The following is a 24,060-nucleotide window of genomic DNA, read 5'->3' as shown; positions in this document are numbered from 1 at the left end:
AGACTTGAAATGGTGGTGTGGTGTACCATCATTTCCAGGTTTTTTGCAACTGCCAATATGCATTTAAAAATTTAACTTAACCAAGTTTCATAATATACATTTTTTAGAGTCCTAAAGAGCCCAGTTCTCCTCTCACTAATCAAGTACGTCAGGAGTAACTCCAAACATCAGTTAGTTACACTAGTATAAAACTAGTTTGAAATCATATTCAATCTCAACATACCTAAACCCAGAGTTCTTTACTGAAACAGTAGCTGCAATATAGATTTCTGTTTTTTAATCTAACTCTAACAGTATGAATGCTAAACCAGTGAAATATTACCATCTTCTCTTTGAGCATCTTGGTTGAATCTCAATGACCTAGAAGCATCCCACTTATTCTGCTGCATACTCACACTGGTAAAGAGAGAAACAAAAAAGTGTTAACAAAATACTGACAAGCAGGATGTTTCATCCAGGACTTGGGAGAAATACTTACATGAAAGGAGATGCATCTCGAGAATTTGACTGTCAAAAAACAGAAACAACATCAATACATTTAAGACCAGCTGCAAAAATTCAAGAAAAAATTCCTCGTTAGACTGATGGACTATTCAACTCAATTTCACAACTCAGATCTACCTTCTCCATTGGCTTCTCCTTTTTTTGAACACTAGGTGAAGAAACTTGTTTCTTTGGATGTTTGATTAACTTCTTTGGCTTCTCTTTTCTTCCTGTTAATTAAAAACACTATTTAGTAGCAAACATAACCCTCAATATTTAAAACATTTAAATCACACTGGCTGCACAGGGACTTCCGCATTCCTGCACACATCAGTTAGTGATCTGGATGTTTTCCCTCCTTGGTAAAGCTATGAGGGTGGATAATGATAAAATGGGACCAACATTCACAAAGTGCAGAGGCAAAAGCCACTCAGACTTCCCATAAGAAGCATGCATGAGATGAAGTTCACAATACAAATAAATTAAATGCAACATATATACTTCCTATTGTAAATATAACGTAGATATTCATAAATACTAATCTTTAAGAATGCAAGTAGGGACCAAAAGTCTTGATGGCATCAGACTGCTTTCTGAAGCTTTCACTCTGGACATTCTCTGCCCTGTGCAGAGTGATTGCTCCAACTCCTTCTGTCCCCTTCCCTTCGTTTTTCCATCTAGTTAATCCCCTCTTATCTTAACTCACCAAAAGAATTTAAATAACATAAGAAAATTCTGGTCCTTACATGCCATTTACCAACCATTACACTCTTCACTCTGCTTGTATGTTATACCCCCTTTTCCCCACTCTTTGTCTTGTATATTTAGACTATTAGCTCTGTCTTATTCTGTTTGCACAGAGTCTAGCATGACAGGGCACCATTCTCAGCTGACTCCTGGGCAACACTAATAAGCACGATCAACCAACACCTCACTAATCTGCACTCATGTCTGGAAGATCCACTACAAGTTGAAGAATTTTGTGAATTAGTTAACTAAGTGAATGATCAAAAAAGTCACAAAGGTAGCATCTCAGCAAATATAATTTGGCATTGTTTTTTATGACATATAATTTAGTTTTAACTAACACTTCATTGTTTACTAGCAAACTTTCTATTGTGTGTTTTATAAAAATCTTACTACTGCACTCTAGAATTTTTGCTTAACAGATTATCTATTTCATGATTGAGAATTAGCAAGATTCTGTTTGAGAATGTATATTACACACATACTATATATATAAAATATCAAACAATTGAATTTTACAATAGTTCTGCATCATTTTTACATTAAAACTTCACTCATGTCTCCCTTGTTTTGGGGGTTTCTTTCCCTTCCTCAGCCCCCCCACATACATTTCCTTCTCTCTACTTTTCTTCTATTGTATATCTTTTCTATTTTTAATGTGTTTTTTCAGTTGCTTTTCCCCATAATATCTAATACTCTACCACAGCAGTTCTTGAACTGTGGGGTTGCAACCCCACAGTCGGTTGCGACTCTGTTTGATGGGGTTGCCAGGGCAGAAATCCTGGAGCCCAGAGCCCTGTGCCTAGGGGCTTGTACACTCTCTTCCCCCCTCCCTGAGGGTCTGAAACCCCATACTCTGCAGGGTTGAAAGTGGGGGGTGGGGGAAATCAAGATTTTAAGTCCTAATGGGACGGCCAGCACAAAAAATTTAAGAAACATTGGCTTAGACCATATGGAATATGGTTTTAAACTGTCATAGGTATGAGAGCATTGGACATGTGTACTTTCCTGTTTGTTTGTGAGTGTTTATTGCTGACACTGACTAATGGAAGAACACAGGTAAATCTGTGTATTTATTGTGTCTCAGAGAAAAAAAAAAACCTAGAAATATAAATTTGAGTGAGACATTTTGTGATAAAATAAATCCTATTTGAAGTTTTTACAAAAAACACTTCTGCTTAGTATTCTAATCCCTAATTACCAGGCAAGGATTCTTGTAATAAAAAGACAGATAATTGTACCTGATTTCTTGTATGCTTCCTCTTCATCCCCCACTTCATCCTCAGTGACCTCTGAGCCAGTGGTGTACTCCTCCTCTTCTGATAGCAATGACTGTTGTTTCTAAGCAACAGGAACAACACACAAAAAGTCACTTTATCTCCTCAAACTCTACAGGTTTTCCAGATCATTAAGTTTTTTGTTGCAGATAACTGCTAACTGCCAGCTATTTTTGTTGAACTTGTTTCCAGATTTTTTTAAGCTAATAGACAAGTTTCACATTTGCAGGCTTCCTTGCCTATGCATTTTACATGTACTGGGTTCTGATCTTAATCTACAGCTCCAGCACTTTAATACTGTGAATCCGTCATCTATGACAATGAATAGCAAAGGAGACTCAGCAATAACAGGAAGGAAGAAAACATACAGGAATGCAGCTGCCTAAAGATTTCATTTTAGCATTTGAAAAAAAATTAAAAAGGTATTTTAAAACATTAAATTATTGATTAAATTAATGTTTAGCCTCCAGATCTGCTATTCTTATAAAGCAGCAATTACTGTAGCATCTCCACATATATAGTATTTAGAGCTCACACTGAAATGTGTTATCCTGTAATTTTAAAATGAAAGCAGGAAATAATAGGAAATATTAGAATGACATCAAGGTTATTTGTTAACATAAAAGAGCAACAAACATTTTAAACACATTGAAATTTAAAGAATGGATGAATAAGTTATTTACTAACCAGCTGTAGAGTCCAGTTTTTCAGAGAAAGAAACTAGAGACAAAAGGCAGAGAGATGGTCAAGATAATATACACTGTGAAACAAAATAAGACATTCAAATGAATTTATAAAAAACTGAGTATTTTAGTAAACGATGATTCTGCAAGGAGTTGTTCACATTTAACTTTACACATGTGAGTAGCCCCACTGAAATCTTACTCAGGTGTGTAAAGTTAAGCATCTACATAAGTCTGAATTAGTATTCAATTAAAGGTAGACATAGTAAATTAAAAATCTTAGGTAAGTCACCATACAATATGCTTTAATACCTAAAGCTATATAGCCAGTAATAAACACCTACATTACATTGGCAATTACATCAGTTAACCACATGATTTTGTCTAGGCCATCATTTGCAAACATTTGTGATTTTCTCTAGACTGAGTACTACTGAGACTGGCAGTTTGAGGCCAACTGTTTGGAACTGCTGGGTTAGTCAGAAGCTATTGACTGCAGTGCATGAACAGAACAAAAATACAACAGATTGCAGAGCTTCTCTTTATATCATGGTTAGCATTACTAATGATCTATCCCACCTTGACTTAAAGTGTACTGGTGTTGGAGTTGACTCATTGGTAGGAAAGAGTTGAGTTGTGTGTTACTGGAGGAAATAATTTAGTCTATCAATAAAAGAATGCACTAATGACCTTGATATCTATTTGCCTTTGGAAAAGGCTGCTTACACAATAAGAAGCTCTTCTGGGGATTTATAAAACACAAAACAAAACACAGAAGTCCTATACACGGTTTTTTAAATAGGTACCCATTGGCACTGAAAGTACTCAGTAGCTTACCAAAAAAAGGAGGGGGGGAGAGGATGGCAATTATGTTTTATAATAGTATTTTATCAATTTTAAGTGTTAGGCTTAACATGGATCTTTTAAAAATCATTGTTGATGTTCAATGCAATTTCCAACAGAAGTAAATAAAAACAAAATATACAAGCAGATCAAAAAGGGAAAGGAAGTCTGAAGCTAAGAGGCCTTAATGGCGAATGCCATGCCAGCAGCCCCACCTCGCTTAATCATGCTACATACCTACCTCTCATATAGCACTTTTCATCAGTAGATCTCAAAGCACTTTACAAAAGTTTAAAGTGAGGAGCTTCAACCTGAGGAACTCTGCTGATCTCAAATGTGGCATAATGAGACATGACAGCCTCTAGTACCCAGATTCCAAGCCACTTAGAGTTATACATACCATTTTGAGCCCATGAGGAGAACAGAGCACTTGCATAACAGGTTTTCTGCATGATTAACTTCTTAAGAGGACTGTTGGGTTTCTAACTAGCTTTGGTTTCTGAATGGTCTCTATGGTGTAGATGTGTGGGGGCATCTTAACAGTTTTTGTAAAAAACCAAAACCCCAACTCCTGCCTCTCCACTAAGCCCACATTTTGGCCATAAATTAGCTGACAATGTCCCTGAAATACTAGGGTTTTAGATTTAACAATGAGTAGGGTTTTTTGTTAGTTATTTTTAAGAGAGCAGTACATCTCTTGATTGAATGAGTTTTCTAAGGACTGGTCTACACTAGATTGACTTTTGTTGACAAAAGTCACTTTTGTTGACAAAACAGTGGAGGTATATTGACTAAAATGCTCCTCCCACTGATGTAATTCCTCTGCTATGCCAACATAACAAAATCACCTCAACGGGAGGTGTAGGGCTTATGTCAACTTAGTTAGGGAGACGCAATGCCTATGTAGACACTGTGTTCCTTACTTCGGCTGTAGGTCTATCATTCTTGTCAATTTCACCGCTCCACAAAATTGACAAGCAATCCCCCCTGAGAGCTGGGCAACTGGACCCCACTCCCGGCTGCGAGCGCGGCAAGAAGCCCTGGGCGCCTGGGATCCCGCTCCCTGGGGCGAGAAGCCCTGGGCGCCTGGGATCCGGGTCCAAGTGGGAAACAGGGAGAGAAGAAGCCTGGGGCTGGCTCCCCGCTGGGAACTGTGCGGGGGGGAGGGACAGCCCATTGAGAGCCTGAAGCTCCTGGGAGGGAGATGAGAGCCCAGTCTCTCAGCTCCCCACACTGCCCCCCTTAAGTTGGTGGAAGTGCTCCTGGTAATTACTGCAGTGGTTGTAAGTTGACCTTTGTTAGGTCGACTTATTTTTCTAGTGCAGACAAGACTTAAGCATCTCCACTAAAGTCATTATCAGAGGAAAGAAGAAGCAATTACTCACAGCATTGATTTCTCCAGGTTTTGGTCCCCAAGGTGTTTTTGGTTCTAACAGCACATCACATTCAATCCCCCTCTCATCACACAGTCCAATTCCAGAATCACTTGAAGGAAGAAAAGTTCATGAAGTATGAGACAACGATAGTTTTTCTATTTCACAAAGCTTAGAAACTGACCTTTTTTCCTCCCCCATTGTGCTATGGACAATGCAGAACAGCTACATGGCTAGTGTTTTGGGAAGAACATATAGGAAAATATGAATAGAGACAAGACTGAACTGTGAAGAAGATAGAATTGTTCTCAGCATCTGCCTGAAATGCAACAGGTAGCAATATTTGTGTTTCTTATCCTGATTTCTAATTAAAACACTGGAAGTAAATTAGTTACATTTTATAAATTCCAGTACCCTGTCTATTTAGTGGGGGGGGGAGGGGAAATCAGATGTAATTTACTCAAGTGCTAATGTCAAAGATTAAGTAATTTCAGTAGCTTTAATTCAATTTTCTCACCTATTCTGATCTTTAGAAAAAGGTACAACAACAACATCTCTATGCTGAAGCAGATCATTCAATATTTTAGTAGTTTGATATGGCAGAGTATCCCCACCTTCACCTCCAGCTGGTAAACCTATCACATGATCCCGCACTTTACAGCCCTGTCATAAGAGAGAGATACTATATTAGATATATTAGCTTATGACAAAAACTCGTTTCATTAAGTACTGCACTGCAGAGTTCCATATTCTAGAACCCTCAGAACTTTCACAGTCCCCAACACTAGGGATCTTCCTCAGGACACAGTGCTACATACAGCTCACCATGTGTTTCAATTGATGGGCCTGAGCCCACTCCAACTAAAGTTAAATGGGAATTTTGTTTTTAAGCTCCCTGAAAAGCAGAACTTGGTCCATTGTATAGGAATAGTTCCTTTTGTGCTTCCAGGGACATTCTTTAGAGAACACCCTTTCACATCCAATTCCAGCATTAAATATCTATGAGTCAAATCATGGCCTCGTTTATGTGGTGGTAAATGCCATAAAAGGCGTAAGTGCCCCTTTACTCAAGCCACCTGCATCATGGGTAGCAGCACATGCGGGGAAAGCAGTTCTGCAGAGCCTCCACATTGCACACCCCCACATGTGGGAGGGAAGATGGGGCAAAGAGTTAGTTCCCCAACACCTCTGCCAGGGAACATTCGATTCACTGAATAGACTCAGCACACTGTACTAACCCCAGAGCAGCAGGGAGGCCAGAAGGCCTGCAGGAAGTCAATCTTCCTCCCGGGCTGCTCCTGCCCCTTACTTCAGAGAGGATCTTTACATCATGGTCTTGCCCTACGCTACGTGTGTCATTGCTAAAAGTGTAACATTAAAGCAGTACCTTTGGAAGTGGAGTAGGATCAAATCGAAGAACTTTTTGGTTACAGCAGGGATATATTCCAGTGCCAGTGGTACCTAGTGCGCTTGCCACACCAGGGTAAAGAACTGGCTGTGTGTGGTATTGGCAGTGAGAAAATTCGGTACATAGGAAAGACTATATATAAAAAAAAAAGAGGACAGGAAATATTATATCTAGTCCCTTGTTGCTTGTCAAATAATTTTGCAGTTCATTAGATATACATCAATAATTTACTTCTCACAGAAAGCCATGAGTCTCAGGTTAAAACCTGGTCAGAGATTAGTCCTTTTAATTTAGTCATACCGTTTTCATTTAAAATTCAGACATTCCATTTATAAGATTCCCCCTTTTTTTTCTGGCTATGTGAAATGTATTTGGAAAGGAATTGGGGGGGGGGGGGGGGCAGGGAGGAGGGAAGGGGAGTTAAAATTATAGAGCAACAGCTGCTCCATAGTTTTCATGAAAGTCCCATTATGTTTCCCACTCTAGAAGCTACAAAAAAGTCCTACTGGTCTCAAAACTGATAGACTGAATTTGGGGAAGATGTAGGTATTTTTCTAAGGAAAAAAAAAAGTTCTTTGAGTGAAAGCACAACCCCTCTCTACCCACCCACAAATTATGTTGGTTTTGTTCCCATCCTGCCATAAAAAATGAGTGAAAACAATAAAACACACTTGATTACATCTTGAACAACTCAACCAATTGATAGTTCCCCACAGGCGCCAGTACACATCTCGCCAAGATTTTAATTCTTCATAAAGACCGATCAAGTACTCATGCACTTCCCAAGTTTTATCTCTGTAATGAAAGGTACACGATCAGGTTGCACATTAGATTGTGAAGAGATTTTAGTCTTACATTTGTATCAATGAATTTTGCATAGAAAAAGTAAGGTGGAGGGAGAACACTCCATGGTCCAAAAAATAAATAAAATCACAGAACAGCTACCATAGCAAGAACACATTGTAGGACAATCAGCATTAAATTCAGACATTATGCAATAATGTAATTACTGCAGTTATTCATGTCCACATTACCCTCCTGGAGTCAGTGGTGTGTGTCCTCACCAGGAGCACTTCTACTGACCTAAAAGGGGTGAGTGTGGGGAGCTGAGTGTGCTCTCTCTCAGCTCCCTACTGGGAGCCTGGCTGCCCCACAGGCTTACAGTGGGCTATCCTCACCACCGTTGCTCACCAGGAGCCAAGGGAAGCTGCCCCAGGCTTCTCGCTCCAGGGGAGAAGAGTCCAGCTGCCCCAGCTTCTTAGCCTTCCTTGCACTCCATCCCAGGAGCCCAGGCTGCCTTGTCAATTTTATAGCTCAGGGAACCATGAAATTGACAAGACCACCCAGGATCCTCACCCCACTCCCAGCTGGGAGCCTGGTCCATTCTCTCCTGGATCCATGCCATGAAATTATGACGACAGCCAACAGCCCATGTCTACACAGACACTGCGTCGCCCTAACTACACCAACACAAAGCCTTACGCCTCTCATGAAGGTGGAGTTATGTTGGTGTAGTAGGGCATTTACATAGGCAGAAGGAAGGCTGTTGTGTAGACACTGACATAATTAGGTTGACGTAAGCTGCCTTATGTCAACCTAACTGTGTAGTGTAGATGAGCCCTGAGTAAGACCTCTAGGTGCTCCCGTAAGACCAACAAATAAAATACAAATCTATTTTTGTGTAATTGTGCTGCTACAGACATGTTAGCATTAAAGTACTACTCATCACCACTAAGTTTACACTTAAATTAAGAAAGGACAAATTAACCCTGCCCAAGGCGGCAGCCATGAAAACAATACATGGCAAATACTCAGAAGCAATAAAAAAGGGACTTACTGAGGATGGGATTAACTTCAAGAAGCTGTACATTTATATATTAGGAGTTATGGAGCATCACATAATCATAAGAATGTAACTAAGATAATACAAGAAAGGTATTTAAAATTAGCTAATGTGCAATATTCTTAGAATATCAAGATAATTCTATGGCGCCAGCTGCCACTTAGTGCAAGATGGAACCTGCTTCATTGCTCTAGTCCTCAATAAGATATTCTAATATTAGGGAGAGGGCCCTACCCAAAGAACTAACTGACAGGAGAGAATATTCAGTTAATGCATATTATTTTGAGGGCTGACACTGAACTACTGTTTTTAGTCCAGCAAATCTGCTATAAATACTAGAAATTAAATTGACAACAGTAAAACTCTGTTAATAAAAGGGAACTACAGCATGTCAGTCCTCATTAAGCAGAGGCAGGAAAATCTAGCTATATAGAACCGTGCCTCATCTAAACAGAAACCAAGCAAACACTTGTGGTGAGGAACTAGCCATATAACAAAGGAGTGGTTTGGAAAGCCTGTCTGATAGCTGTTGTAATCAGAAAAACCTTAACCAGTAAAGTTTATTTATATTTGTTCTGAACAATAGTCTGGATTGACTGTGTCTCGGATCTGATGTCAAATCTAACACCCAGCCAGATTCAGATTATGAATCCATCACTATCAATTCATTTTGAAATGTAGCCCTTAATTCCATTTGTCATTGGCTAAATGTGTTAAAGTCCTTAAAATGATTAAATGATTAGCTGAATATTTTAAATTTAAACAATTCGATCCAGCAAGAACTCCCAGCAATTTCAATTGAGGTCTTGTTGGATTGACAACAATGGTATTGTGGAACAAATTGCCAAGTAAAACATCATAATTAGGGCCCTACCAAATTCACGGTCCTTTCTGGTCTATTTTATGGCCATAGGATTTGAAAATTAGTCCATTTCATGTTTTCAGATGTTTACCTCTGAAATTTCACAGTGTTGTAACTGTGGAGGTCCTTACCCAAAAGGAAGTTGTAGGGCAGGGATTACAGGATTCCCATCCTCAATTCTGTGCTGCCTTCAGCTGGGTTCTGAAGGCAGCAACTGCAGAGCTTTCTGTAGCCACGGGAGATTTTCCAGAGCTGGAAGTGGGTCTGATCTCTCCCATGCTGCTGATCTCTCCCATCGCCCCAGCCAGGAGCTACCACCTGCTAGTCTTGGCTGGGTTGAGAAAGGACAGGACTTGCTCTTCTCCTGCATGGCCGCTCTCAGGGGGAGATCAGACCCATCTTCGGGTACCTCCCTCTGCTGCAGGAAGCCCTGTGCTGCTGGGGAGATCAGACCCACCTCCAACCCCAGGAACCTCCTGTGACTGCAGCAAGCTCCAAGGCTGCTGCCCAGCTGCACGGCTTCCTGCAGCAGGCAGAGGTACCAGGAAGCTGGTCTGATCTCCCTCGAGAGCAGCTGTGCCCTAGAAGAGTATATCCTGTCCCTCCCCAGCCCAGGGACTAGCAGCTGGAGCCTGGGCAATAGTAGAAGCTCCCAGCTGGAGTGCCCCAGCTCTGCTCCTCCTCCACAGTAGCTAAATTTCACTGGCAGAGGTCTGATTTCATGGTCTGTGGCATATTTTTCACAGCCATGAATTTGGTAGGGCCCTAAATCATAGGTTTCTACAAATGGAAGGCTAAGAAAGGCAACAAGAATAAAAAAAAAAAAGTTAAGGTGATTTGTTGGTAGTTACTACAGATTATAAATTTGGTTTAGGATGGAATATTTGTTAACCTTCTAAATACACAGTATTTGTAAACATGCTTAATAAGACACACGTATACAGAAAAGTTCGTTTTCTATGCATGAAGAACCTTATATGAACATAAACAATATTCCCATGTTGATCTATGTTGATTTTTCCTGGGACACAAGGAACTCTTCTTTCTGTTTCTTTAGTTAAAAGTTTCTTACATAAACAGCATCTACAAAAAAAAGTGAAATATAAAATGAAATACAACAGTAAGACTGGCACTTTGGAATGTACATGTTGCCTACATAAATGGAGTAGAAACAAGGTAAGAAAAGAACATTGCTATACCTGTACAATGTTGCTGCATTCCCCCGAGAATCTGGATTCTGGTATTCTGGATCAAACAGTCTCTCAATCTTCTTGCAGAAAAGTTTACTGTTGATGACAAACAGCCACTATTTATAAAATTTGCTTAGAACTAAACTTTGCTTTGTTTGCAGTTAATCAATAATTACACTCTGCTAGTTTAAATGAGAAAGTTTTGAGAAGTTTCAAGATTTGACTTTCATAAAGTAATACAATTTTCCTGTAAGAAATTTAATGTGGAAAACTTGTTTCCTATGTGGACATCTGCCACCTTTATATACATTTTACTGTAGAAATCTCTGGCTGTGTTTTTTTAAAGTTGCCAAAAAGAACCTGATCCTACACCCACTCAGTTAATTGCAACAGTCTTGCCTTTATAAATATATTTAAGCTTATTACTTCAGTAAACCAAACATTAAGATTCTTGGTACTTCTGGACTATTAAACTTCCTCCCATTTCTCTTTGGGAACTCCTGTAATGTAAAGAGATTAACCTTGAAAAGAAGGTGCTAGTAAGCAGAAATGTAACTTGTTACCATCTTGACCCACTGATTGGTGGAGGGGCACCAAAGACTTTCCTCTCTCATTTCTAAATGTATTGAAGTGATCACCAAGGTCATTTCAACTATTGAAAAAGGAACTCACTGGGTCCTCTTCCAACTTTGCTTGCTACTGCTAAACATTTTTATTTTATTTATTTTTATCTAAAAAAATGCCTATATAAAGATCTAGGTGACCTAACACAAAACCTCCAGCAGCATTAAAATAAATGGTTATTCAAAAAGGAACACTGCCAGCCTGCCATCTATTAAAGAGCTCCTTTCCACCATCATTCTGGAAAGCCCACTCTCAGCCCTCTCAAAAAACTCTACTGAACCTTATTAGCTCACTATTGGTCACCATGCCATCTCCAGTTAATCTCTCTCTGATGGACTTGGAATTGCTGCCATCACCCCATTTCCCAAGTAAACCTTACATTCTTTGTAAGGGTCTGGAGTAAGTAGTTTCCTCTTACCTGCTCTCCAAACCACCTCTTGGATGGTTTTCAACTTGCTCAGGAATTAGATAACTGAAAAGTTAATGACTTAGGGTAAAATTTTCAAAAGCTCCTAAATGATTTAGGAGCCAAAGTAACCAAATATCACTAACTTCAAAGGCACTTAGAAGCCTCAGGCTATGTCTACACTACAAGCTGTGATTCCTGTTTGTGTACACATCCTTGTACTAGTTCTCATCAAGCTAGCACAAGTATAAATAGTAGTGCAGCTGTGGTAGCATAGATAGTGGCAGCAGAGGCACAGCTTTCCTATGCCAAGCATGAACCCACCTGAAACTGAAGGGTATCTGAGCAAGGGAAATCATACCCCTACCCTGCAGTGTAGACTCAGCCTAAGTCTCATAAATCCTGTTTTCATAAGGTGAAGCACTTTGGTGCTTTTCCAAAATGTTACCTCTAGACTTAAGTAGTATCACCCCTTAAATCTTCTCTTGATCTAAGTATGGCTTTTCATATATTGTACTCCTATACTTCTTGGGTGTTTTTTTTTTTTTTTTTTTTTAAAAAGAAAGAATCTGTCCTCCCCCCGTTTGAATCCTACCTCCCTGACCATTCCTTTCCCCTATGTGGGGAAATTTTTACCTCTTTCTTTTTTGTCTCAAGGCTCTTTCCTTGGCCTTCTTGTCCTCTATCCTTTCTCATTGACAGCAGAGCAGACATATATATGCACCAAAGTTAGATATCATTTCTATGCAGATGACACCCAACTCTACATCAGTCAACTACTAGCATTTATATTGGTGCACATCACAACAGAACCTGACCTATCTCAAAGAGCAAGATCACTTTATGAGGACTAGTTCTTTGTTTGTCTGTTTAGACAGTCAGCTTTTACCTCTTCTATAGCATTCTACTATTGAATGCTTCAAGGATCACATTTGCTTGATACCTCTGGATTTTCCACTATTACTCTCCTTAACTCTAATCCTAAAGTCAGTAATCCTTGATAATTAAAATGCTTTCCTACCTCATCTTCCTTGTCTGCAAATCTGACTATTACAATAATTAGTCTTCTTCTTGCTCATGGCTCAGCTGAAATCCTTAGAGATGCTTTTAACTGTATTTTATCACAACTATTTTAGCTCCCACCTTTTATATCCCCGCAAAACTCCAATTCTAAAGATTCCGGGATCCAGGGATTCAGCCAAACTATTCATTCTCATATTACTCCCAACCTCACGTTATCTTCAGTGGCTCCTTACCCTTCTCCCAATCCTAAATGTTTGTTTCCAAAGCTCACTCTGACCCTCTTTCCTTATAGCCACCTACTATCCTATCCACTCAATTCTCTCCTAATCTGGACTCATGATTCTTCACATTTGGAGAGTTGCCCTTTCACTTGTTGACTCCTATCTAGAACTCCTTCCTTTCTCTTGACATTTTGTCTTATTCTTGAGCCATTTTAGGATATTGTGTATTAAGACATTTTAAAAGTATATAAATTGCTAACATCACAGTGATTCTTCAACAAGTCTTAACTGTTCTGACAAAATATCTAAAAAGGAACAGGAGCCTGTAGTAGAAGGTAAATAGTGATTTTTAATATCAAGCTGGAAAAGAAAAAAAGGTACCTCTTAAATTTATCTCTTTTGTCCTTCACATCTTCTAATTCACTGTGTGTGAAAAGAGCAGCTATACGCTTAAGGAGGTTACCACTGACACAGTTCATGTTGCATGGGGTGGCTATGATAGCACTCATATTTTTGTGGCAATAATGAATACATTTTTCTACCTGGGAAGGAAAGGAGATACCATGAACACTGAAATTAATGATACATAAACCCATCTCTCAGAAGATGTATTGCTTTTATATTAAAGATTCCTTATGAGCAGGATTCTGGGCTTTGTTAGAATAATGCGGGTTCAGTTCAACCCTAAAAATAAGATTTGATGGCTCAGGAAGGAAGTCACATTCTGAACTACTGCCATCCTGAAGGTTCCTATATCCTGAATACGACCTCTGAATTATCTTCAGGAAGTGCCACCTCCACAGAGCCCGTGATCCAGAACTAGAGAGGCCATTTTTGTAGTTTTAATATTATATACAGCATTGCACCCACCAAATTTAGCTTTACCAGTGAACTTTAATATTTAGCATGGACTGCAAATAAATGACAGTTGTTACAGCATGAAGATGTTGTGTGTTAAATTCTTAACTCCTTCCTTAACTCAGCTGCATAGTTTTGTCTTTATTATTAAGCAATAGGAGGGGCAAAAAAAAAAAAAAAAAAAGGAAAGAAAATAGATACATTACTAGTCTGTCCATTTATCTGATGAACCATAAATAAGACAAAGTCTTTATATGTATATTAATAGCTTGTACTGGTTTTTGGAAATGAAAACTAAATCACATATCATTAATCAATCCTTTCTCCTCTCATTTCACATGCACATCTCCAGTTAAACTGAATGGGCCTTAACCAAGCTGATGGATGGAGAACTGCATTCTAGAGGGAAAAAGTGGCATTTACATATCAAACACTGAAAATGTGGAGACTTTAGGTTTCCTTTAAGATAGCTGTCAAAAGTCAGATGCTGACATTAGCTCACACAGTGCAGTCAGCTATTGTTTAGATTAATAAGTATTCATTTAGAGCCAGATTCTGGCTCCCTTAATCACATGCAGTAATACCTTACTCTGCAAGCAGACCCACTGAAATCAGTGAGCCTGTGCAATTACTAAATTACTAATTTTCATGAGCAAGGTGACAGAATCTGGTCCTTATATTATAAACTCTTTGAGATATGAACTATTTTCCCTCTGTTTTATACAGCTGTAAGTACACAGTCAAAACTCAGCAAATAAACTACTAAGGTTTATACAACGAGAGTTCTGTGGCACTTTAAAGACTAACAAATTTAATATTTTTAGGCATCAGTCTCTCGAAAGCTTATGCCTAAAAATATTAAATGTGTTAGTCTTTAAAGTGCCACAGAACTCTCATTGTTTTTGCTGTATACAGACTAACACGGCTACCCCTCTGGAACTATTCTACTAAGGTTTATGCTAATCATTTGATGGTAAACTGTGCTACTATGGCACAGCATTTCTCATCTTGTTATACTCACTAATGAATCCATCTTCAAAAACTCAGAAGAAATAAGAATCGAAATGACATTTCCTGGTTCTAAAAGAGAAACAGCAGAATAAGGTAAAAAAGGAGTTAGATTAATGTATCCCTTTGATTAGATTACGGAACACCCAAGAGACTCAAAGCCTTTTTAAAGGAGGTTTTTTTTTGTTTTGTTTTGTTTTTTAAACTAAAAAAGTTCTTATCATTCCACTTTCCAACATGTGTCATGTTTCTGATCTTTGAGACCAGAATGTGGTCCCATCTATATAGGCAACACCAAACCTTTCGACAATCCCCAGAAAAACATTTTCTTAGTATAGACAGGCCCTTAGTTCCTTTCCACACTTGAACTCAAATATAGTTAAACAGAGCATTTTAACTGATCAAACACTGTTCCAGCTATGTTAACTGTTAACAGTTTGGCTGGTCAGCACACATGCTAGAGCTCACTGATGTTATTTTGCTGGAGAAGGGCCTGATCCATTGCCCATTCAGTGCTCCCAAATAGGATTTTTCAATTGATTTCAAGCAATTTTAGATCTGAACTAGCCAAGGTGGATTGATTTAAATCTGCAAGCAGCAAACCTTAGTTTAAGAACTATTTTAATCATGTTTTACATTTACACTTTTTAGTTATCTATCTTCCTAAAGAAAGATAGATTCTCATTGGTTGGTAAACATTAAAATAGGTTGATTTGCAACTAAAAATATAACCTATATACTAAATCTGCTTTTTTTTTTTTTTTGGCTAATCAGGAGGATTTCATGTATCTATACACCTTTATTTAAAAGCAATAATATAGTTTAACCTGTTACTAGAGGACTTATTTTATTTGTGACTTGTCAAACTCTATTTGGATGGAAATTAGAAATGCACGAAACAATCATTTTTTAAATTAAATACAGCTACCTTAAATGTGCTGGATATGCAAGAAAAAAGGTTATCAAAAGATGTTTTGGATTTAAAACTCTATTAAACAAATGAATTAATATCTGTAGTTAGTGAACTGAACTGATTCCGTCTGATCACTGTATCCTTAAAGATTTTAGAACTACAAGATCTCATCCTCTCCCACCTCGTTTTTATTAATAGATTCAAAGAGGAAAACAAGCTCTCTTGTTTTTGTAGCTTCCAACTGGCTCTTTTGCTTCACATGAACTAGCCACTGAACTGAATTAGTTGCAGAGAATTTTTTCTTCGTTTTAGTTCATTCATCTGCAGAAAAGGCTAATGCTGTCAAAAGCTCGTTTAGTAGTTCAACAAGTTCTGGTTCCAGGGGCTTGCACCAGTTTAGTGGTCTGACTTTCTTTAAAACTTGATAGCAAACATGTACTGTTAATATTTTTTTTATTTAATTTAAATGATTTTTAATAAATATTATAAGTAGTTTAGGTCTTAGTATAGGTTGTCAATTTCAAATCTAATTTTAAAATATTTTATTTTTAAAAAACTAAGCCTATATTTAAATTTAAATAAAAATATCCAATTGAAATAAAATTCTGTTTGTTTTCTTTTTTAAAAAAAAAAATTTTATTCCAGTCTCGCATTGGCTTATCTTCCCCATTTAAGCTAGTTAAGGACCTTCTCATTGACTTTAATAGAAGTAGAATCTGACTCAAAATTAAGTACCAGGTAAAATTTTGAAAGGTACTTAAGTGACTTGGGGGGGTCTCACAATGGTAGTCAATGGGATTCTGGCTCCTGTCAACGCCAGGCTCTTAAGTCACTTTAAGTGCTTTTCAAAGGTTTGCCCCACGACTACCAAGATGATGATAGAACTGCTCTTTATACTGCATTTACAATGAAGTTCTTAGCGAAGTCTCCAGATGTTGCTATTGCAACCGTGAGAACGCTACTGTAGATTGGCTACTTGTGTTATCACAGTGATGGTGATGTAACCCTGTTCAGAGTGCATCTAGATCAGTAGCCCTTAAACTGTAGGGCACAGCCCCCTAGGGCAGCACAGAAGACTGTTTGGGGGGCATGGCAGGGCCCAGGCCAGCCCCCACGGGGTGACAGGGAGGGAGCGCCACCCAGCCCCCAGCTCTGGCTCTGCCTTGTCTGTGGCCTCAGTTGCAGCTCTGGACCCGGATCTGGCCACAGCCACGCTTCGGCCTTGGCTCCTGGCCCTGGTTGTGGCCCCATTCCAGGTTGCGGCTCCTGACTATGGGGGATGTGGACAGAGTCCATTATGAATAAGGGTGGGGCACAACATAAGACATTTGGTGACCACTGGTCTAGATGACCTTGGTAAAGATACCAGATGCCAACATAGACTAGTACTTTCACCACTACAACCACCAGAGAGATATTTCCCTAAAATTATCAGTAGCAGCAAGACCAGGGACTTTCTATAACAGACAGGCAAACTGTTAGCACATTTCCAATAAACCAGTGTTTCTGGCCATTGCAAACTGGGCTTAGGAGGCTGGAGCTGAATTAAGGAGGGATATCATCTTCCACTCAATTTTGCACATACGCTTTTAGTCTGAAGCTCAGAACAGACAATGCAGATAATGAACCTGAAGCAAATGAACAACAGATTTGCTTTTACCTAAAGTAGGTATTTCATACGCCTCATATTCTTTAGTGTTCCTTTTAACGTATCTTATCAACCAGTCAAAGATGTGAACATCACAGTGCACTGAAATGTCCACCTCTTCCCACCGCTGGGCATCCACAGACAGATATTCAGCAAAGTACTTCATTTCAGAAATCAAAAGGTCTCGAGGACAAACAAAATCTTCCTTCAAATTTTTTGTTTCATCACATACATGGATCACCATATTTGGCCTTGATTTAAAAACAAAAACCAAAAACAAACAGAAAAAGGAATGTTATTACAGCACAGGACCAGAAGCCAATAAAAAAGTGAAAACTGATTGATGGAGATTTTACCCCAAATCTGCATGATTGGTCAGAACCTTGATCTCATCAACCCAGGTATTTGTAAAGTTTTAATTTACAAGATAAAAAACACAACTTCACATTTAACTTCAGTGAGAAAGCTTACGTCGTTCCTCCCTCTCTTCCACCGACACGTTATTCAATGGCAAGCTATGTGTCCACAGATACATGATCAAAGTCTCATTCACAGGAGAAAGCGTAGATGCTAAGCTGCACACCAGGACATGCGCTGAGCTATATCATTGTCCACATGGCACGTTACTTTGCAGAAAGCTGGTGCAGAAAGCCTTAAGAGTGGGAGTGAGTGCTATTCCCAGTTTGCCACGATCACAGTACCAGAGGCAAAATTACTTAAGCTCTCTGTTTTGCCTAATTTTATAAAAGTATAGCTCTCTTTGCCTAGCTCACCAGAATGCGGAGTTGGTTAATTAGTGTGTGTAACTGTATAGTCTCTTCCATCTGGAGGAACTTAAAATACTCTAGAGTGTACCAATATTATCTACTTCCTAACAGGAGATCCAAGTTGAGGATACATCAATAAAATATCAGCTTCCATGGACACAGCAGTATGAGTCAGAGATCTGAAATAAGTGCCCTTGACAAGTATGTCTAAAAACTTTTGGAAATTAATTGGTACAATATATAGCAATTTAAATATCTAGCAAAAATATATAAGGTATTCTAACTCATTACTGCAGGGATTGTTTTTAAGAAGATCTACAAGTAAAACACACCACATTTGGGGAATGTAATTATTTTAGGCTCATGAACAATCTCACTTGAGACTCTCACAATAATAAGCAGTATTCACAAGGGACTCATCTGCACATTGTGACAGAGGTTCTAGGCAAAAGGTCCCCTGTTCTCTGCAAACAACTCATCTCAGACCTAACAAAACTCACTATACCAAACATGTTTTACAAGATATTTATCCATAAAAAACATGTAACTTGTCAAGATTCATAATAATTGCAAGATGTATTATAGGCAATATTTAAAAATAACCTATTTATACCTAAATTGTGCTTTATGGATTTAGAGTAAAAATTAGTCACCTGGGGATAAGGTGTCTTGGTAATGGCCCATTCAGGCAGGAGGGAGTTGTTACCCCACCCTGTTTAGCCAATGATGGAATGCAAGGGTCATTTGCTTAGCCTTGCGCAATCTCAAGCCTTTTAATGGAAAGCCATCAGAGACAACAACTGAAATCTCTTGAAGGTAAAACAGGATTACAATAAGATAGTGGTTTGCCCTGCCTATGAACAGAAACAAAGGACTGTTTCAGTATAATACAGAGGAAAGAAAAGGCCTCTGGATCCTTTCACTGAGGATACATCTTGAGGAGCAAGGTATTCTTATGAAACACTAGATCTGGATTTCTGTGAAGCCAGCCAGTTCTGCAACTGACTGAACTTTGAGAGTAAAACCTACTACATTAGGTAGGTGCAGGTGTAGATCCAGATTCACATTTTATGATTGTTTTGTATTGTAATCGTTTGTTTCCACCATTCTCTCTTGTTTCAAGTTAACTTTACTCATTCTTTAAAAAACTACTTTCGTTTTATTAGAAGTGTTCTCAAGGGCTGTGTGGTTTAAGATAAATTTGGTAAGCTGGAGCACACTGCTCCTTTGGGGGCAGAGAAACAGGGATTTCTGTGAGGAGCCAGTATCAGGGGCTGAATATCACAGGGAATGATTCAAAGGGACTTAGGACTGGGATTCACCTATGGTTGACCTGAAAGGTGAAGACAGGACTGGCATAGCTCAGAGGAAAGTACCCGAGTGGCTGAAAGGCTGTTGGTGTGGGAGCTGTGACATCCAGGCACAGGAAAGACTTCCTCACTCTGCCTCCAGAGTGTAACAAGATGACAGTCCCAGGTACCCTGAGAACTATCACACTCACTACTGTGATTAAGGGGTTCACAATCTGGCTCTTAGTATTTATGTGGTAACAATTAAGTTTTGGAAGTCATTATAGCATTAAGATGAGTTAGGAAATTCACAGCTGTTTTCTATGTAGCAGTGCATTAACTTACATAATGAAGACTGCCTTCAAAACTTCCATTTGGGATAATACAACAAAATTATGGGAAGAGTCTATGAAATCCGAGTTTTCTTCACTCTACAATGTCTGGCTTAGGAACACATGGTATAAATTTCAATATATTACACTGACAGTTATGTGTATGAAGAGAAAGTGATGGGTTGAATATAATTCTGAACTAGGATGACCATGATATAAAAAATTCAATTACTTAGTTTTCATGAATGATAATCAAACACTCTGAGAAGCTAAGCTCAAGACAAATACAGGAATAATTGTATATACATAGAAGAAATTAGATGAAACTAATGAAACCAAAAATTTAGTCATGCTTTTGAGGTATTTTAAGTTATTTTCTGTTTGCTATACATCACTGTACCGATAAACAAAATAGTTGCATTGAACTTACAGTAGTACCCATCAAACCTAGGAGTTAAAAATGTACCAACATTTGCAATGTAAGAATTGAAATCTGGATCAGGGCTTTTAAAGTTAGTTGTCCAACAGAACACTTACACTTGTTCTCCAAAATCAGTACATGAATAGTCCCAATGAACTCAAGCAATTAGTTGGATGGGCCTTAGCGTATAGTCAAATATTGTGGTCACTGTATTATAAATTCAAGTTCCATCAACAGTTTGAAATGATGTAGTGAGATGAAAAGTAAATATTCTGCAAGCCATTTTTCCAAGTTTGAGATAAGAGATACCCATGGCGTATTATCCATCTTGTCATTAACAAAACAGTGAAAACCTCAAGTAGAGGGTCTAATCCAACTGTGCACCCAATGGCAAACAATAAATTTGTTTGTATAAAAGGTTTGGCTTACCAGAAGTTAGTTTATGGCTATTCAATTGTCTCAATTTGGTTAACATTCTAAATCACAAATAGGCCTCTCTACACTGAGAATTTTCAGCAATTTTCCCACCATTGGTGTAGCACCACTGCAGCTCCAAATCTGACATTGGTGGAAGTGCTAGTGGAGAATGGGAGCAGATGTGCTCACTAATTTGTTAGATGACACTATGGTAAAAAATTGATTAGATTACATGATGATGAAAACAGCATGACTGATTTCCACTAGTATTTCAACCGATGCTAGCACTGATGGAGCTGCACAAATACTAACTGAAAATGGTGTGAAAACTCTGTGTAGACAGTCAGAAAGATGCACATTTGTAAAGTACAGATTTCAGTTTCACTCATATTCGCTTGCCAGATAAAAAACAACTATCTCCTACCCTTGACTTCCATCAGCATTTTCTCCACCTTTACGTGCAGGATGTTTATCAGCTTCTGAAGAACAATTTCTTGTGGAAGCTACACTGGACCTTCCTTCAAAACACAATAAAAAGAAGCGTCAGAATTTGAGGCTAAGCTTGGGCTGTCATACTAGTGTTGCAAAGGTGTTGCTCCTACCCTGAAGAGAAGTTGTCACAATTTTATTTGTCACAAGCTTCTCGAACACCTGGTTTAAAGCAGCAATCTGGGTTAAATTACACTGAAAAGGCAGTCAATCAAATTCCTTTAGACACAGGATTAGGTGCTACAGCAGGCACTGGAGTCAACAGTAATGGATCTTTACCTGGGATAGGCTTTCCTCACAAATGTACAGTATGCAGTAGGGTCTGGATCCAAAGCCCACTTTAGTCAATAAGAGTCTTTCCACTGACTTCAGTGGCTTTAGGTCAGGCCTTGCGGCCCAATATGCAGCCTTCCAACTGAATTTTCTTGTGGTGATGTAATGACCCATCAAATGTTGAAAAGGCCTCAAACTTTCTATAGAATTGTTTCTTTGAATGTAGAAAAGTCACCATCTTTAATAGTTAATGGAAAAGCCAGTCAAAGAACGCCTTGGCACTCTCATAATGGCTCCTCCTGGCTACACTTAGAAGTCAGACCTTTACACTCTTACTGCTACATCCATTCATACTTTTCAAATCAGATTAGCATGAGATACTGTTATCTCACCTCCATGATCTGGCTGGGTGAACAGAACGCTTTAAAATCTGTTTTTTTCTTGTCATCTAAGATTCCTGTGGATTGTGATGGAGAGCAACTCATCCCCCTTCCCCCCCACCCCCCCCCCGTGAGAGCCCTCCCCTATGCAAATAGTCCTGCAGGGTGCAGTTCTGTCACCCCCCTTGTTCAACATAAGGCCACTAGGGAGATGGATTGTATTTGAGCTGAAGTACCAAGAGCAAGCAGCTGCCAACAAGCTACATTTCTCATTCAGCATGGATACTGTAGCTCCTTTAACGCCCCTGAGCAAAGTAGGGACTTGAATGAAAGATACTGGCTCAGGCTCAATACAAATAAAATTAAGAGGGTTGGAGTTCACAATGTAAAGTGTTATAAAGAACTTGTGTACAATTGATGGTGGGGTCACCAATCCTGCATCTGTCTTTCAATTATGAAGATGGTGTACAAGGTCATAGCTTTTCTGGATTATCTCTGCTCCAAGATTCCCACAGAGCAGCCCTGTCCAGGAAAAAAAAAAAAAAAAAACAACTTTTCCCTCTGACTGCCCAAGAGTACACACTCTGATCCCCTGCAAAGAGAATCTAGCTACAGTGATGCATGTCTTTATCACCTCAAGGCTAGATTATTACAATTTGCTGTAAATAGAGCTGATGCTGAAGACCACCAAGAAACTGAGTGGTTCAGAACATAGAAACATGCCTTTTAGGTCAGCAAAAGTACATCAGAAGCAGCCAATGATCAGTTCAACGTTTTAGTCCATCTTTAAGATGGAGTGGGCTAGAAACCAGCTGACTCAGACTACCTCTTGACACAATCTGCCATGACAGCTAAGATTAGGCGGGTCTCTATCAGACAATCCCCAGGGTGGTTTAGGGAGGGGCCAGGGCAGAGCCTTCAGAGTAGATGTCCCAAGGCTGTGAAGTTCCTTTCCAACAGACATACGACTGAGATAGGGCCTTAGATTTTGCAGAGCACTGTAAGAGCCATCTTTTCACAGGCCTTCACTTAATGAAGTTCTTAAAATTCCTCTAAAATATTCCCCTGAAGCATCACAACTTGGCTCTGTTCCTTATTTAAGTAACAGATATGCCAGAAGGAGGGAAAGGAAGAACGTGCATTTCTTTTTTATAAAATTTTGTTGCATCACTTATTTGTGCAACAATCACGGTAGCAGGCAATTACTACTACATGTATTCTATGTTTTTTAAACTATTACTGAGAAAATGCCTGTTTTAATTAGCAGTAGTCGCATACGACTTCTGAAGAGGTCAAATGGCTTTTGCTCTTAATTTCTTAGGTCATTGAAAAAAAAATCTGGAGTTATTCTGTTGGAGAAGTTCATAAGTAGAACTAGTAAGTCACTTGCTACTTATCTGGTGAATTTCCAGCACCAAGTGTGCACTCAGCTTGCTATGCATACACAACTTAGTATGGGCCTGAACCTTTAAAGAAACACTTCTAGCATGCATACTCAGTACAAAATTTGCAAATGATCATATTTTGGCCAGGCTTTAAAGATGTTTTAATTTAAAAGACATGTATTAAGAACTATGTCTGTGTTGTAGTTTGCACACAAGCTGTTTTCACAGTAGCACCGTTAAAGAGCTCTGATTAGAAAAAGCAACCTTCGCCATACCCTCTTATAATTCATAAACAGCTGAAATGATTTTGTTTAAAATGTTTAAGTCTTTGGACAAAGACAAAAATTGCTATTTTTAACACACACACCGCCCCCACACACACACGAAATGGTTTCTGGAAGTTGCAGGACTGAGACTATGTCTACACTGACCGCCAAATTTGGCGGCAGTCGACAGAAGATACGCAAGCTATTCTACTCCTGTCGACTTCCTAACTCCTACTTACCGTGGTTGTCTTCAGTTCGCTGCAACGACAGGAAATGCGCTTCTGTCGACGCAGCGTTACTATACTGGTGGAGGGAGATTAATAGCATCGATTTCCGGGTCGATTGAGCAGAAGTGGAGACCTGCTCAATCGATCCGGATAAATCGATCCGACAGCAGCGGATTTGCCGCTGTCAGTCTAGACATAGTCCCAGAAAAAACTGGTGATCGTGGAAATGGTTTTGAAGAAGTTAAACATTTACTGCCAGCACCTAAAATACTATACGAATCACTGCAAGGTCACACAAAGTTGCCATATTTCATAAATCACAGGAAAATTACACAATTAAAAATCAGACGGGAGTGAAGAAGTGTACTATAAGGAATTTAAATTCCTGGGGGAAAATTACATTC

At 39.0% G+C, this 24,060-nt stretch overlaps 1 protein-coding gene across 2 annotated transcripts in view; it reads right to left on the bottom strand.

The window, feature by feature from the left end:
* Positions 1–24,060, bottom strand: part of SANBR (SANT and BTB domain regulator of CSR) — a 40,937-nt gene that overhangs the window by 5,590 nt on the left and 11,287 nt on the right. For both annotated transcript variants that reach the window (XM_067565205.1, XM_067565206.1), the window contains 15 exons: positions 21,061–21,154; positions 17,423–17,661; positions 14,863–14,921; positions 13,365–13,525; positions 10,719–10,805; positions 10,492–10,602; positions 7,486–7,609; positions 6,794–6,946; positions 5,924–6,069; positions 5,419–5,518; positions 3,195–3,227; positions 2,472–2,571; positions 622–713; positions 479–507; positions 323–396 (listed from right to left, as the gene is read on the bottom strand). In XM_067565205.1, the coding sequence (XP_067421306.1) occupies positions 323–396; positions 479–507; positions 622–713; positions 2,472–2,571; positions 3,195–3,227; positions 5,419–5,518; positions 5,924–6,069; positions 6,794–6,946; positions 7,486–7,609; positions 10,492–10,602; positions 10,719–10,805; positions 13,365–13,525; positions 14,863–14,921; positions 17,423–17,661; positions 21,061–21,154 (1,602 nt within the window). The remainder of the gene's footprint in view (positions 1–322; positions 397–478; positions 508–621; positions 714–2,471; positions 2,572–3,194; positions 3,228–5,418; positions 5,519–5,923; positions 6,070–6,793; positions 6,947–7,485; positions 7,610–10,491; positions 10,603–10,718; positions 10,806–13,364; positions 13,526–14,862; positions 14,922–17,422; positions 17,662–21,060; positions 21,155–24,060) is intronic.

The sequence above is a fragment of the Emydura macquarii genome, unplaced genomic scaffold, assembly GCF_026122565.2.
Source record: "Emydura macquarii macquarii isolate MOO-44397 ecotype Brisbane River unplaced genomic scaffold, CSIRO-AGI_Emac_v2 contig_2676, whole genome shotgun sequence".
Taxonomy (NCBI): Eukaryota; Metazoa; Chordata; order Testudines; family Chelidae; genus Emydura; species Emydura macquarii.
The sequence above is the reverse complement of the archived record's forward strand: the minus strand, read 5'-3'. Positions and strand labels throughout refer to the sequence as shown.